This window comes from Emys orbicularis, chromosome 2, assembly GCF_028017835.1.
Source record: "Emys orbicularis isolate rEmyOrb1 chromosome 2, rEmyOrb1.hap1, whole genome shotgun sequence".
Classification (NCBI taxonomy): domain Eukaryota; kingdom Metazoa; phylum Chordata; order Testudines; family Emydidae; genus Emys; species Emys orbicularis.
The window spans coordinates 120275938-120291680 of NC_088684.1; the positions used below are offsets into that span (position 1 = coordinate 120275938).

At 39.4% G+C, this 15743-nt stretch overlaps 1 protein-coding gene across 1 annotated transcript in view; it reads left to right on the forward strand.

The window, feature by feature from the left end:
* Positions 1 to 11516, forward strand: part of ECI2 (enoyl-CoA delta isomerase 2) — a 63626-nt gene extending 52110 nt beyond the window's left edge. The window contains exons 6-10 of the mRNA XM_065399000.1: positions 2171 to 2273; positions 5655 to 5775; positions 8668 to 8757; positions 10000 to 10143; positions 11175 to 11516. Coding sequence (XP_065255072.1) covers positions 2171 to 2273; positions 5655 to 5775; positions 8668 to 8757; positions 10000 to 10143; positions 11175 to 11330 — 614 coding nt within the window. The 3' untranslated portion in view covers positions 11331 to 11516. The remainder of the gene's footprint in view (positions 1 to 2170; positions 2274 to 5654; positions 5776 to 8667; positions 8758 to 9999; positions 10144 to 11174) is intronic.
* Positions 11517 to 15743: the final 4227 nt, after the last annotated feature.

Genomic DNA, 15743 nt, shown 5'->3' on the forward strand with positions numbered 1-15743 from the left:
AACACTTTCACTGCAGATTTGACAAAACGCAAAGAAGGTACCAATGTGAGATTTCTAAAGATAGCTACGGCACTTGACCCAAGGTTTAAGAATGTGAAGTACCGTCCAAAATCTGAGAGGGACGAGGTGTGGAATATGCTTTCAGAAGTCTTAAAAGAGCAACACTCCGATGCGGAAACTACAGAACCCAAACCACCAAAAAAGAAAATCTACCTTCTGCTGGTGGCATCTGACTCAGATGATGAAACATGCATCAGTCCGCACTGTTTGGGATGGTTATTGAGCAAAACCTGTTATCAGCATGGATGTGTGTCCTCTGGAATGGTGGTTGAAGCATGAAGGGATATATGAATCTTTAGTGCATCTGGCACATAAATATCTTATGACGCTGGCTACAACAGTGCCATGCGAATGCCCATTCTTACTTTCAGGTGGTATTGTAAGCAAGAAGCGGGCAGCATTATCTCCTGCAATCTTGTTTGAGCAATTGGCTGAACAAGAAGTAGGACTGAGTGTACTTACAGGCTCCAAAGTTTTGCATTGTTTAATTTTTGAATGCAGTTATTTTTTGTACATAATTCTACATTTGTAAGTTCAACTTTCATGATAAAGAGATTGCACTACAGTACTTGTATTTGGTGAATTAAAAAATACTATTACTTTTGTTTTTTACAGTGGAAATATTTGTAATAAAAAATAAATATTAAGTGAGCACTGTACACTTTGTATTCTGTGTTGTAATTGAAATCAGTATATTTAAAAATGTAGAAAATATCCAAAACTATTTAAATAAATGGTATTCTATTATTGTTTAACAGCGTGATTAATTGCATGATGAATTTTTTTCCAAAGTGTCTCAGCAGAATCCTTTCAAGATAATGTTATAAGATTTGCACTTCCTTCTGCCTCTGAATATCCTTCTGAGATGCTAAGTTGTGAAAGATACTGGAAAATATCAATTTTGATATATTTGTACAATTTGCGTACCGCATCTCCAGCATGGGGGTGTTGCTCTTGGGGTTTGGTTTTTTTTTTTTTTTTTTAATTCTCTGTGGTAGTCACAGTTTGGTTATGTATCAACAGAGTAGAAATAACTGTTCTTGATAAGCTAATAGAAAAATGACACTAGTATGTTTTCTAGTGATCAGTTAAAAAATCTTAACTTCTCTTATATGGTCTGTGAGCCCTGAGTGTGTCATGTCCATCTTTAAAATTTGCTTTTTCAACACACATTCAAGATACTGGGGTTTGTACCAATACTAGTAACTTTGCTCGTACTACCCTTAAAGCAGGAAGAAAGGTAGTTCTTGTTGGCATTTATAGGCCACCCATCACTGTGGAATCTGGGTGGTATTCTCGGAGAACCAGAACAACTGGCGGGGGCTCAATCCTGCAAATACTTACGTACATACCTTTATGCCACTGATTACTTAAAAGGACTACTTGGGCACAGAGTTATGAATGTGTTTAAGTGTTTACAGGATTGGAGCCATCAGCCATCATGATAGAATATAGTATGTTCTAGAAACAGGAAAGAATCATCCAGTCAATGTGTTGTAACTTTTAACCACACCCTTCCTGTGTGAAAATTGTGTCCTCAATAGCCTTGTATTGTAAGATGCTAGTCTTTGTAGTCTTCACTGTAGATTACTGTCTTTTTTGTTTGTTTGTTTTAAAGGGACACAACATGAAATTTAGGGTTTTGTTAGTTTTTTAGTTAAGTAATTTAGATTCCCCTGTCAGTTTTGAGGGGAGAGGAAAAATCTATAATTGTATTTTCATATTTGTTTTTAAATGTATTTTCTCTCCTTTGTTGCTGTGTGAGACCCATACAGACAGGGGAAGCTGACTTACTATGCAGTGGAAACAGTGAAACTGGCTATTCAAAAAGCGTGATCAGTTGCAAAAAGTAAACTGAATATTTTTACCCCTAACTTTCATTTTCACTGCTCCTAGGCATTACTGGTAACAATAATAGGTTAAAAATATCAGAACTAATATTTTTAGGTTGAAGATATCCTTTAACAAGGAATTGTTTATGCTTTGAAGCGACTTCTTAATTACTTAACCTAAATGTCTAAAGTTAAGTTTTCTCTTCTAAACATGAGAAGAAAGCTTCAGTTTCTTTATTTTGCCTATTCAGAATTTTTTGTCTTTATATTGTCTGCAGGAAATGGGGATTATTACTGTAGTGGAAATGACCTGAATAACTTTACCAATATCCCATCCGATGGAATAGAGAAGATGGCAAAAGATGGTGCAGTATTACTCGAGTAAGAATTTTTTTTTTATATTGTATGTGCATACACTACTGTAAAGGGTAGGATATTATTTACTTGACTTAACTCAGGCTTACAGGCTCCACCCAAGAGTAGGGCTGTGTAGTACATACACATAGTAAGAGAGATCTCAGTCTCAAAGAGTTTACAATGTACATAAACAAGAGTGGGAGAAAGGAAGTATTAACCACATTTTACAGATTAGGAAATGAGGCAGGTCTACATTAGAAACCTTTGCCAGTATAGTAATGTCAGTTAGGGATGACTGTGGGATTTTTATTTTTTAAAATGACATTTCTGTACTGGCAAAAGCTCTAGTGTAGATGCAGTTTTACAATATAGCTTATTTTGTTGAGGAGACCGGTAGAAGCTATATCAGCAAGAGCACTCTTTTGCTGATATAAGCTACATCTCTATGAGGAGGGTTTGCTCATGTAGCTATACCAGCAAACTTTTTCTAGTGTAGACTAGGCCTGGAACTGAACACATCTCTTGAGTCCCAGTCTTGTGCCTTCACTACAAGACCATACTTTTTCCCTATACGCTGAACAGTAAAAAATTACAGTTTACAGTCTTAAGGTAAAAAGAACAGGAGTACTTGTGGCACCTTAGAGACTAACAAATTTATTAGAGCATAAGCTTTCGTGGGCTACAACCCACTTCTTCGGATGCATATAGAGTGAAACATATATTGAGGAGATATATATACACACCCATACAGAGAGCATGAACAGGTGGGAGTTGTCTTACCAACTCTGAGAGGCCAATTAAGTAAGAGAAAAAAAACTTTTGAAGTGATAATCAAGATGGCTCAGTACAGACAGTTTGATAAGAAGCAAGTGTGAAAATACTTACAAGGGGAGATAGATTCAATGTTTGTAATGGCTCAGCCATTCCCAGTCTTTATTTAATCCTGTGTTGATTAAATACCTACTGACCGCTACACTTACCTACATGCCTCTAGCTTCCATCCAGGACACACCACACGATCCATTGTCTACAGCCAAGCTCTAAGATATAACCGCATTTGCTCCAATCCCTCAGATAGAGACAAGCACCTACAAGATCTCTATCAAGCATTCTTAAAACTACAATACCCACCTGCTGAAGTGAAAAAACAGATTGACAGAGCCAGACGAGTACCCAGAAGTCACCTCCTACAAGACAGGGCCAACAAAGAAAATAACAGAACACCACTAGCTGTCACCTTCAGCCCCCAACTAAAACCTCTCCAGCGCATCATCAGAGATCTACAACCTATCCTGAAAGATGATCCTTTACTCTCACAGATCTTGGGAGACAGACCTGTCCTCGCTTACAGACAACCCCCCAACCTAAAGCAAATACTCACCAGCAACCACACATCACTGAACAAAAACACTGACCCAGGAACCTATCCTTGTAACAAAGCCCGATGCCAACTCTGTCCACATATCTATTCAAGTGACATCATCATAGGGCCTAGTCACATCAGCCATACCATCAGGGGCTCGTTCACCTGCACATCTACCAGTGTGATATATGCCATCATGTGCCAGCAATGCCCCTCTGCCATGTACATTGGCCAAACCGGACAGTCTCTACGCAAAAGAATTAATGGACACAAATCTGACATCAGGAATCATAATACTCAAAAACCAGTGGGAGAACACTTTAACCTGTCTGGCCATTCTATGACAGACCTGCGGGCGGCTATCTTAAAACAGAAAAACTTCAAAAACAGACTCCAACGAGAGACTGCTGAGCTGGAATTGATATGCAAACTAGACACAATCAACACAGGATTAAATAAAGACTGGGAATGGCTGAGCCATTACAAACATTGAATCTATCTCCCCTTGTAAGTATTTTCACACTTGCTTCTTATCAAACTGTCTGTACTGAGCCATCTTGATTATCACTTCAAAAGTTTTTTTTCTCAAAAACCCTGGAGCCGGCCCTGTTTCCGTCTCAAATTTATAAGCACACAGAAGCAATGGTGAAGGTAAAAGATCTCCTAATCCTCTTTTTGCTTAAAATATATATCAGTTTCTGCCTGTTCTAAGATATATTCCAGCCACAGTGTCATCCCACATACCTGCCCTATATTTGTCCTGCATCTTACTGCACTGTATTATCTCCCAATCTACCTTAAGACTGGTTTCAGAGTAGCAGCCGTGTTAGTCTGTATCCGCAAAAAGAACAGGAGTACTTGTGGCACTTGTGGCACCAAGCGGCGGGGGGGGGGGGAGTGGAGCCGCGATCGGCGGCAGCTCCACCACGCCGCTTTCTTCTTCAGCGGCAATTCGGCGGCAGGTCCTTCCCTCCGAGAGGGACCGAGGGACCCGCCGCCGGATTGCGGCCGAAAAGCCCGACGTGCCGCCCCTTCCACTTGGCCGCCCCAAGCACCTGCTTGCTGAGCTGGTGCCTGGAGCCGGCCCTGGACGGAAACTTGGGAAATATTCTTGCTTTGGATTCCTGACTGAAGCATCAGATACTACAGTAATGCACACTAGAAAACCCTAAAGTAGGTAGGTACCTGCTGCTTTCTATCCAATATTTAAAGATAAACCGCAAGTGAAGGGCTGCAGGACTGTTTCCTCACTTAGGCAAGTGGCCTGTGGACCTCAGTTTTCCCCCCAAGAGATAACAAGACCCAGATCTATTTTGTAAACTTCTTTTACCTCAGTATGTGGTAAATGCCCCCCATTAATCATGCTAAGTAGGGGATTCAGCACAATACCTAAAATTTCACCTGTTTGTTTTTTTTTTCAATTTCTGTCAGGCCTTCTCCCTCTTACTCTTGTGGTGCCCTTGTATTCATTATGCTGCTGATATCCCAAAATGAACATGTGTTGTACCCTTCAGGATATAAAATAATTGTGTAGAATACAATAGAACACCCTTACATGACCCTGTATCGACAAGTGAGGCTCCTGGAGCATGCTGGGTCATCATGGCAGAATAGAAGCTAAACAGCTGAAGAAGGGATGAATATCTCAAGAATGGAAATGGGGTGTATGGGCAGAAATGTGAGTTATTAAACAATGATGTGCTTCCTGTCCGTCTTAGCTTGTCTATTACCTGTTTTTTCTCTATTACCTGTTTCTGAAGGGAATGGATGGCATTTTCATAATTTGATTTGCAGTTCACCTTTTAATAAACTAGCACTGAACATGTCCTGTGAATCCTAGCTGGAGAGGCAGTGTAGGTATTTAACATAGATTTTGTGTTCTTTGTTAATGGACATTGGGAAAGATGGAAACCATACATTTCATAGTACAGCATTACACAAACATAGACTATGTAACTAGTCTTAAGTTTTGCAAAAGACTGGTCTTCCCCATCAAAAGTTAATGTGTCATCCTGACAAATTCTGCTCCTTCCCCTCTCCAGGAACTTTGTCAAGCATTTTATTGATTTCCCTAAGCCATTGATTGCAGTGGTGAATGGTCCAGCTGTTGGAATCTCTGTAACTCTTCTTGGACTCTTTGACATTGTGTATGCTACCGACAGGGTACGTAAATTGCATGGCTGATTTCAATCAGTGTTTGTAAATCCCTGTCTACACTAGACATTTGTGGGAATGAAATTTACTAAGGTTAGCTTTGCATCAGTGCAGCCCATCTACAGTAGGGGTTTGCGCTAGTGTAACTAAACTGATGTTCTTACACCCATGATATTTCTCTCATGTAGATATGGCCTGTAATTTGAACACCGCCACCAAGAACAATGAGACTCGATATGAGCTCTATTGAAGAAAAAAGTCATTACATGTTGGCACAGTAAAGGGTAGATGATGTGAAATTATGCTTTTAATGAGTTTAACAATTAGACTATTTTTAACCCACTATAACCAATGCCATTAGAGAATCGGAATACAATAAACTAACTTTACCAAATGTATAATTTAAAACCTCATGACAGCTTTTCTTTAGTCAGATCAGAGATGGCTGAGATTACCAAATTTACTATACAAAGAGCTATGCTAAAGCTTGACATAAAATCCAAATACATACGCAATATAGATTGTTACTTCACAAAATAGGAAGCATCTGTCATTCATTTGTTGTAAATTATTCTTTACCGCTTCTACAGAATTAATATTCTCTCTGGTCTTGAGGCCCATTTTCTCATTCCTCAAACGAGAGATTATTTCTGTGCTATACCCTTAAACATCTTGTGTGGAACGGAGAATTTTATGGTTTTGTCTGGTTTATTTGGGTTACTGTTCTCTGTGCCAAGGAAGCTGTGGCAGCAAACCCTGAATTGCCAGATTCCTTTGCTGAACTTCCCCAACAAAAATCTGGTAAACATTAAATAGAACAAATGATGTATTGTTACCATTTCACATTTGATATTGTACAAAAACTGAGTCCTATAATGGTGCTCGAAGCTGTGTCCAAGTTTGGTGTGAGTAGAAGATAAATTTTAAACTGAATGCGATACTCCATGCTAATAAAATGAGAGAGATGTTCACTCAAATTTACATGGCTGCCATATTTATTGCCATTATCTAATGGTACAGAAGGTCCATACTCAGAAAAGAAGTTTTGGAAGAGAAATGAATCCACATCGTATTTGAGGAAAACCGAAGATATAAAAACTCTACGTTTTTTTTGTTTTGTTTTAAGACAACCTATTACCTCCTGAGCTAAAAAAGTAATTCTTAATGGGTACCAGTCTCAGATTGTTGCTTCAGCATTTATATCAATCAAACTTTTTTCTGCCAATCTGTTGGATAGTAGTTCTTTATTCTAAGATTCGATATATTACATGCACAAATTAGTATATAGTATGTCTTTTTTAAATGAAACCTTATTTAATTGTCTCACCGTATAACTGTTTGTAATAGAGTAGAGGTGCCCAGCCTTTTATTACAATGAGGGCGGTATTGGAAACTTGGCAGAAATTTGAGATTCATACTCAATTTGCATGTACATTTATGTTTTTAAAATAGGAGATACTCAGTGAAATCCAGCAGTTCAATTTTTTTTACCCTGTAAATGAGTTTTAACTTGGAGCTAGTTTAGGGTTCTGTGTGACATCACATTGTGCACTTTTGCCATAACTTCTTTATTAAATTGTTCAAGGTTTCAGCTCTGAAGCAAGTGTGTAATAGAATTTAAGTGGGGAGAAAAAAGTCTTACAATGTTTAAAAAACAAAACAAAAAAAACCCGCCATGATCCTTTACAGACAACGTATCTGTATTGCTGTAAATTAAGAACTGTTGTGTTCAGAAGTGATATTTTTGCATGTCTTTATGCTATTTACACTATTTAACTTCTGGGGGAAAGGTATGTAAATATTCTATATGGAAAAGTGCTGCACATACGTATTAGTTAGGGGTGGTTTTTTTTCCGAAAGGCTTTCAGTAGTCAAATTTAGGGTCCAGTCCTGCAAGCACTCTGTGCATAAAATTCACTGCCAGAATTGGGCCCTTTGTAACTCTTGGTTCCTGCCTTGGGTCTCCTGTAAATGAGCTTGTTATACCATTATTGATTCCTTATTAGGTGGTGTCACTTTCGTTCTCCCCTTGCAGAGGTCTGTCTGTGTCTCTCTGAACAAGCTGTGTCTCTGCAGTTCCAGGCAGTCCCCTGTTCTATGTCCAAGACTGTGCCTCTTTCCCAGTGGCTGATGGGGAACCCGGGCCTGCCCTCTACTGCAGGCGGGGGCGCTGGCACAATTTGTATAGTGGGGGTGCTGAGAGCCACTGAACCAAACTATAAACCCTGTATGTAATGGAAACCACTTCAAGCCAGGGGTTGCAGTAGCACCCCTAGTTCCAGCACCTATGACTCCAGGTGCCAGCCCAGGGACCCTGTGCTCTGCACTATGATCTACTTGCTCCCAGCCCTGGTTACTACTTCCCTAGGCTCTGTCCTACTCCCTCATTCTATCCTCTGGTACCTCTGGGTTTGCCCCCATCTAAGCTTCCTCTTCTCCCTATGACTGCTTCCCCCTTTGGCTTCTTGCTGGACTCTGTAATCTGACAAACCTCCCTTCCCTCAGAAAGTGATTGATTACACGCAATTTCCCCTTGTCCCCTCTCCCCCTTCTGTTCTCAGCTTCTTAGCTTTATAAGCGCCCCCACCTGTTCCTGCCCAGGTGAGCTTCATCCTTAATTAAGCTTTATTGATCCCTAGTTTCCCTTTAGGTGCAGCCTATGTGGTTAGTTGGCCCATCTAACCTACCTTTAACCCCTTCAGGATTGGTGTGGGTGAACACCCATGTTACTAAATTGTGTTTTAAAGCCTGTAAAGGTAATGGATCAAATTAATCTCTGGTGCAACTCCATTGTAGTCAAGACTTTAACATAAAAACTAGACTCTAGTATTTTTCTTCTATTTAAAATGACAAATTTAATGTTTGATTCCTCACTTTAAAGTTGGATTTACTCTTTAATAGGCCACGTTTCACACCCCATTTAGTGAACTCGGCCAGAGTCCAGAAGGATGTTCTTCTTACATGTTTCCAAAGATAATGGGCTTATCCAAGGTAAGAGAACACAAGTCTGTACTTTAATTCGGTGCTTTCTGCCTAGGTTAACTGAACTCCAGTTTTCCTCAGTAGTGCCATCCAGCTACATGAGTGAGAAGGGTGACTGTGGGAGAGTCGTTTAAATGGAGCCCACTCCCATTGTGGTTTGCACTCTGCTTAATAAAACTTTCATTTTTTTAAACATGAGGAAAGTAGTCAAATAGTAGCATCATGGGCACTGAAATAAAGAGAAAACTGAATATCAAAACTAAAGAAAAAAATCCACAGCCAAAGGTATGCAACCTTTCTCTCTCTCCCCTTTCCCCCCAAATCATGTGTCTCAGCTTTCACTGAGGGCTTGCATCTTTCCTCCAGCAGTGCCAGGGCAGTTGTAAAGTTGTCAGGAAGGATATTGCACTAAAAAGCACCCCTCAGCTGAGCACCTCTGTCAGGCAGGGAGCAATAGTTGTAGGTACTCCTGCTGAACCTTTGGGAAAACTATATATTCAGTCTTTCCTCAGTTTTGTTAGGAAGCTTTTTCACAAATTCCAGAACCTTTCTCTACTACCTGTTAATGGCTGAGTTATTTGTTAGTCTCCTATCCACAGACTCATGCATTTCTCTCTTCTGAGCCTGCAGTAGGAATAAAAAAAATCCAATAAAAAGGCTTAAATGCACACAATCAAAATAGAGCAGATCTTATCTTCCTATTATAGTTGCATAATTCCCAATAGCTGTTATTTAGGTATGCCACAGTGATAGTTCTGGCAGTTTTAAATAGCTATATCAGGTATATATTGCGCCTTTATGTTAACAACATTTCTCAATATAAATTATGACGATTTTGTACAGTACATAGGGAAATGGGTGCTTTATAGTCACTAGGAAGACCAGGATTATCTCTTTAGCAATTTACAGAGTGCCAGTCCCTGTTCTGGAGAATTTAGAATAGCTGAGTAAGTAACAATTAGTTTTGACATTAGCTAATCTGGGGTGATCTTAGAGGGGACGGCCCTTCCTGTGCCAGATTCTCTGACAGCTGTACAGCTACCCACAATGCTCTAGGATGCAGTCCCTCAGTGCATACCTGTGGCCAAACCCTTTTCAGAGAACAGAAATTAACGGGCAACATTTAAGTTTCCTTTTCTACTATGAAAAGGAGCATTGTAAACTGGAGGTTTATGTTTCTCTATTTTTCGTTTTAGTTTCTTAATTCTTGTGTTTTATTAGATTGACAGCCTTTTGTTTTCTTTCATGTAGGCAAACGAGATGCTTCTTTTTAACAAGAAGTTGACTGCAGGGGAAGCATATGCCCAGGGACTTGTGACTGAGGTTTTCCCTGACTGGACTTTTGAAAAGGAAGTTTGGATAAGACTTAAAGCTTATGCAAATCTCCCCAAAAACGTTAGTATTTAAAAATTGTGTATATGCAGCCTGTAACAAGAGAGAGTTCCCGCTCTCTTATGAGCAGACATTATAACAGGGTACTATATAGAGTCCAAACTTACCATTTTGGGGTTTGGCTTTATTGGTAATTGAAAAAATAACAAACCTCAACCTAAGTGTTCTTCTCAAGCTTGGTTGTTCCCTATGGTTTTCCCTCCAGGAATTAATGTCACAGTTGCCTCTGTCCCAGAGGCTATCCTGGTTGAAGTTGGCAAGATGCACTTGCATTTATGGCTCATCACTTTTCATTCAAGTACCTTTAAGAAATGAGCTGTTAAATGAGCTTGAAAATTATGTGCATTTGCCTTGGATGCTAATTCCTGCAGGGTTTACAGAGATACTGGTTTCAACAGCTTTTTTTATTTATTTAATAGTTACAAGTTTGCTACAATTGCTGTCATGCGGGATATTCATTTTACTGACTTACCTAGGAGTGGTACCTTCAGCACCTTCAAAAGTGGATTACTACACAAACCAACAAACTACCTACAGAAAAAAAATCCTGAATCTCTGCACACACATTTCTCTCCCGAAAAGAAAATAACCTACATCCATAGTCCATCTCTTTTCTGACTGCTTGGAAATGTGTAGAAAAACATAATGAGCTGGTCTCATAATAGACACTCTCATACTAGCAGTTTATAAAAACTCAATTTATATTTGGAGCTGCAGGTAGTCTAACAAATTCCCAATTCACACTTGTCTGTCCACACACATTCTGGGCATTGACTGGATGGATGTATTGTTCCTCCTGAAACCACACCCTACTAAGTAGTCTTAGCAGCAGTTAAAGCAGAGGCCCCTGTGTAAAATGCCAAATTAAATTAAAAATCTAACTGGAATACAGTTCAGGTTAGATATTGCATATTGAGTGCTTCTCACATGCTACTTTTCAGAATGCTGAGCTGAGGGAATGTGTAGAATAACATAACTTGTACTATGTATGCATCCCAAATTGTGAGCTTTTGTTTTGTTTTTTCTTCTCCCAGTCCTTGGCTCTGTCAAAGCAGTTAATACGAGGTGTGGAAAAGGAGAAGCTGCATGCAGTTAACTGTCAAGAGTGTGAACTCCTCAGGGAAAGGTGGTTATCTGACGAATGCATGAATGCTATTATGAGCTTCTTTGGGAAGAAATCAAAACTGTAATTTTTATTGTTGGTGAAGATCAAACTCCTGGAGCTCATCTGTTTATCCTCATTGAAAGGATTTTAATAAGTGAATACTCATTTGGGGGGGGGTAAATCCTAGTTGTGCCTTTTTATTGATGTTGATTATTACTGTATTAATTATTGTATAGAAACAATTTAATAAAAATGTTGTTAACTTGTAAGTTTTATCTTTCTGTGGCCTGACATTCTGTATTCAGACATGAATTTGTGATGCCAAACACATTGGATCCTTCTGCCTGGGTCATTGGCTGGGAAAGCATTCATTGCTTTACATGCTGAAATGATGTCTTTGAATATAACTACAGCTGTTTGTCTTCCAGAAGGTGTCACGGATTCAATAGCACCGAATCTTGATAGTTCTTGGATAACTGAGTGATAGTCATATGATGCTAATATGTTTCTTTTTATCCATCTAATATAGAAAAGGAAATATTGTATAAGTATAAAATAAATATTAATTACAGCTCATTATTGCTTTGGTAGAGTGACCATGAAGGGAAAAGGTCCTATTACTTTAAATAATTCCCTGAGGTTTTGTTGATGTTACCTTATTTCTTGGCCTTCCAAGTGAATACTGTTGTTTAAAAGATGTTCACCTGGCAGGCATTATAGAGATCTTCTCGTTTTATATTTATTTCCAATGTTAGAAATAACCTCTTGCCTAAGGCTGGAGCACTAAAAAGCTTGAAACTGCAGGAGATTTTTTTAAAATGCTGTAAAGACTCAAATCTGGTATTTTCAAAAGAGAATAGAAAAAGTGATTGCATATCTGCATATTATCAGGGCAGCACATCCTGCATTGCAAGCTGCTGCTCTGGCAGATCTCAGCATGTGACCTACAGGCAATGTTTCCATGCCTATTTGTGACCAGTATGGCCACTGTTGAATCCACACTTCAGATGAAACCATTATACAGTCAACCACATGCCTCATTCTGACTGTCCAGGCTAGGACAAGCTCCCTAGCCATTTGCTTATCAGTAGCTGTTAGTAATGCTATGTGAGAATAACTTTGTCAACTGCAGGCACAAACCGGCTCATTCAACTTGAGTGTGTTCAGGAAAGATATAATTATAAAAATGTCTGATGGCATTTTGAGGAGTCTTAATTCCTTCTATTCAAGACTTGTATCTTAAAAGGACACATTTCATAGAGGGTGAAATGCACTTAATTTAGGCCCAATATGTAGTTGTTTTTTAAAGGGAATTACGAATCCTAACTACACCAGAAAATGATGTCATGGATTTAAAAATGTGGCCAGGATTTTGTCCATTCACTTCTTTTAAGTTAACTGGAGATTTGCCATTGACTGAAGTGGGAACAGGATTTTACCCAGTGTATTTTGAACAAATCCAGTTTCCTGAGGGGGTTGAAACCATATACAACAGCATTGAGCTGTCTCGTGAGATTCAAAGAAACTGCTGTGTAGTTTTAGCACATAAGATGAACAAAGTGCAAAAAGTAAATGGCATTAAAGGTGGAAAGTAAATTGTTTTAATAATCAAAGGTTTCAGCAACATAGGTAGATTGAAAAAAATTCTTCTTGTGTCTGTTCTAGAAAACATCAACAAGCCTTAAAGTATATGATTGTGACATGCCAACAAAATGTAGCCTGACATACCTGCTCTAAATTCTTGTGCATCTCCGCCTCGATACTTGGTAAAAGCACATGAGACAGGCGCACTGGCCTTCACTTCATTTCCAGCCTCTTGTTAGTTTATCATAACTGTAACACGATAAATATACCGAGCCAAATTCATCCCTGATGTATCTCCACTGAAGGCAATGGAGTTACAACGGGATGAATTTGGTCCATTTTAGTGGTACTGAAATATGTGGAAAGGAACAGGGAGAAGGGAGTGAACTAGAGAGGTCCTGCTAATTTATTATAAATTTCACTTTAAAAAAACAAAAACAAAAAACTTTGCAGACAAGGGAATTCAACAGACAAGAAAGTTGCCTTCATGCATAACTATAATTAACAGTATTTAAAAATAATAAACTTGATGTACTTAGTCTCTTTGACAAGCAACTGCACATTTTCCTATGATGTCAAAATCTTGACCACATGTATGAAGTCATAATGACTAATGGGTGTTATATTAATAAGTTATTGTGATATAAAAGACTCAGTTTAACAGAACTGAAGCAAAAGAGTGCCCTTTCTCTTTTTGTCTGATCCTCCTTCCCCAGCTGAGCAAGCCAGAGCCAAATTCATCACCACCCTAGCAATAGTTTCTGTAGGGAAAGCAAAATTGATTGGTAGAGCAAGAGTGTGTTAGAGCTGCTAACCTTTTTGCAAATAAGCGTAACTGATAGCTAATTGCATATTATATCCACTGGAGCGCTCTGCTATTATAAAACCGGTCACTTGGCGGGTCTTCAGATTCTCCAACAGGAATAACAGGAAACCATCTGTAGCATTATATGCCCCAGAAAATCTGTTGGCTGCAGGAGTCCTGGCTCATCACAATTCCATTGACTTGTTCAAGGATCATACGATTTAAAAGGATCTTGTGAAGACTGGTAGGTCAAACACTTGAACTGCTTTGGAGCGCAGGGATGTAATTGCAGATATCTGCATGTGACCACCCCAGCTTTTTTGTAATATGAAGTGGTCAGTTTTCTGATATGCTTAGGGCTCCCCCACCCCCGCTTTTTGCAAATTTCACTGTTGCCTCTATACTAGAATGAGACAGAATGGCACAGTTGCGGAAAACTTTGTACATATGTGCCAGCAATCGTGTTGGGGAAACAGGTCACAGACTGGCTAGTGTAAAGTCAAAACTAATGCAAGGGATTATGTTATTATTAAGTCATCTGAGCCAAAGGCAGCAGGAAGCTGTAACTGAACTACTGATGCAGCTTTTTAGAGGGTAGATAATTGTTCTCAGCCTGTTTATTGTTATAAAAATGACAAGCCAATTGTGTTTAAAATAGTCCTGTACCTGTAGCACCATGTGCTGATTGTTACCTGATAGCTAGGCGAAGAGGTGCATCAATCACATGAATTGGGAGCCTTTCAGCTTACTGGATTCTGAGCTTGGGGCTTTGCAGCAAGGTTGCTGGAAAACACCTTTTCTAATGATGAGGAAGCTGGTTGCAGCAGCTTCCAGCACAGCATGTCTGTTGAGACCACCATGGCATCTAAGCCTCTCACATGAGAGGAATCCGGAAGTCTGCAGGAAAGGATGTAGAAATTTTCATGTACCAAATGCTGAGTAATAACATGAAGGGACACCGTGTTTCTAAAACTAAACTGACTCTCTTTATTCAGAAAACTATTCAGAGATACTGCAGCTAGCGTTCTAGCCCACATGCATAAGAAGTGTGTTCGTGGTGCCTCCACCACATTTTCCTTCTGCAACCTGTGCTCTTCCCTCCAAGTTCCATGCTGGTTGCTATTAGGGCTGTCAAGCAATTAAAAAAATTAATCGCACTGTTAAACAATAATAGAATACCATTTATTTAAATATTTTGGATGTTTTCTACATTTTCAAATATATTGATTTCAATTACAACACAGAATACAAAGTGTACAGAGCTCACTTTATATTTATTTTTATTACAAATATTTGCATTGTAAAAAAGAAAAGAAATACTATTTTTCAAGTCACCTAATATAAGTACTGTAGTGCGATCTCTTTATCATGAAAGTTGTCTTACAAATGTAGAATTATGTACAAAAAAACCCATTCAAAAATAAAACAATGTAAAATTTTAGAGCCTGCAAGTCCACTCAGTCCTACTTTTTGTTCAGCCAATCACTCAGACAAACAAGTTTATTTACATTTGCAGGAGATAATGCTGCCCGCTTCTTCTTTACAATGTCACCTGAAAGTGAGAACAGGCGTTTGCATGGCACTGTTGTAGCCAGCGTCGCAAGATATTTATGTGCCAGATGCACTAAAGATCACATGTTCCTTCATGCTTCAACCACCATTGATTGAGGACATGTGTCCATGCTGATAAGGGGTTTTGCTCAATAACCATCCAAAGCAGTGCGGACTGATGCATGTTTCATCATCTGAGTCAGATGCCACCAGCAGAAGCAGGAGCGCCGCCAGCTTTTCTGCCGCCCTAGGTGGCGGAAGGTCCCGCCCCAAAATGCCGCCCCCCACAGAGGCAGCAGAAGGTCCTGCCGCCGAAATACCGCCATGGTCGCCGCCCCCCAAATTGTAGCGCCCTAGGCGACCGCCTAGGTCGCCTAATGGGTTGCGCCAGCCCTGAACAGAAGGTAGATTTTTCTTTTTTGGTGGCTTGGGTTCTGTAGTTTCCGCATCGGAGTGTTGCTCTTTTAAGACTTCTGAAAGCATATTCCACACCTCGTCCCCCTCAGATTTTGGACGGTACTTCACATTCTTAAACCTTGGGTCAAGTGCTGTAGCTAT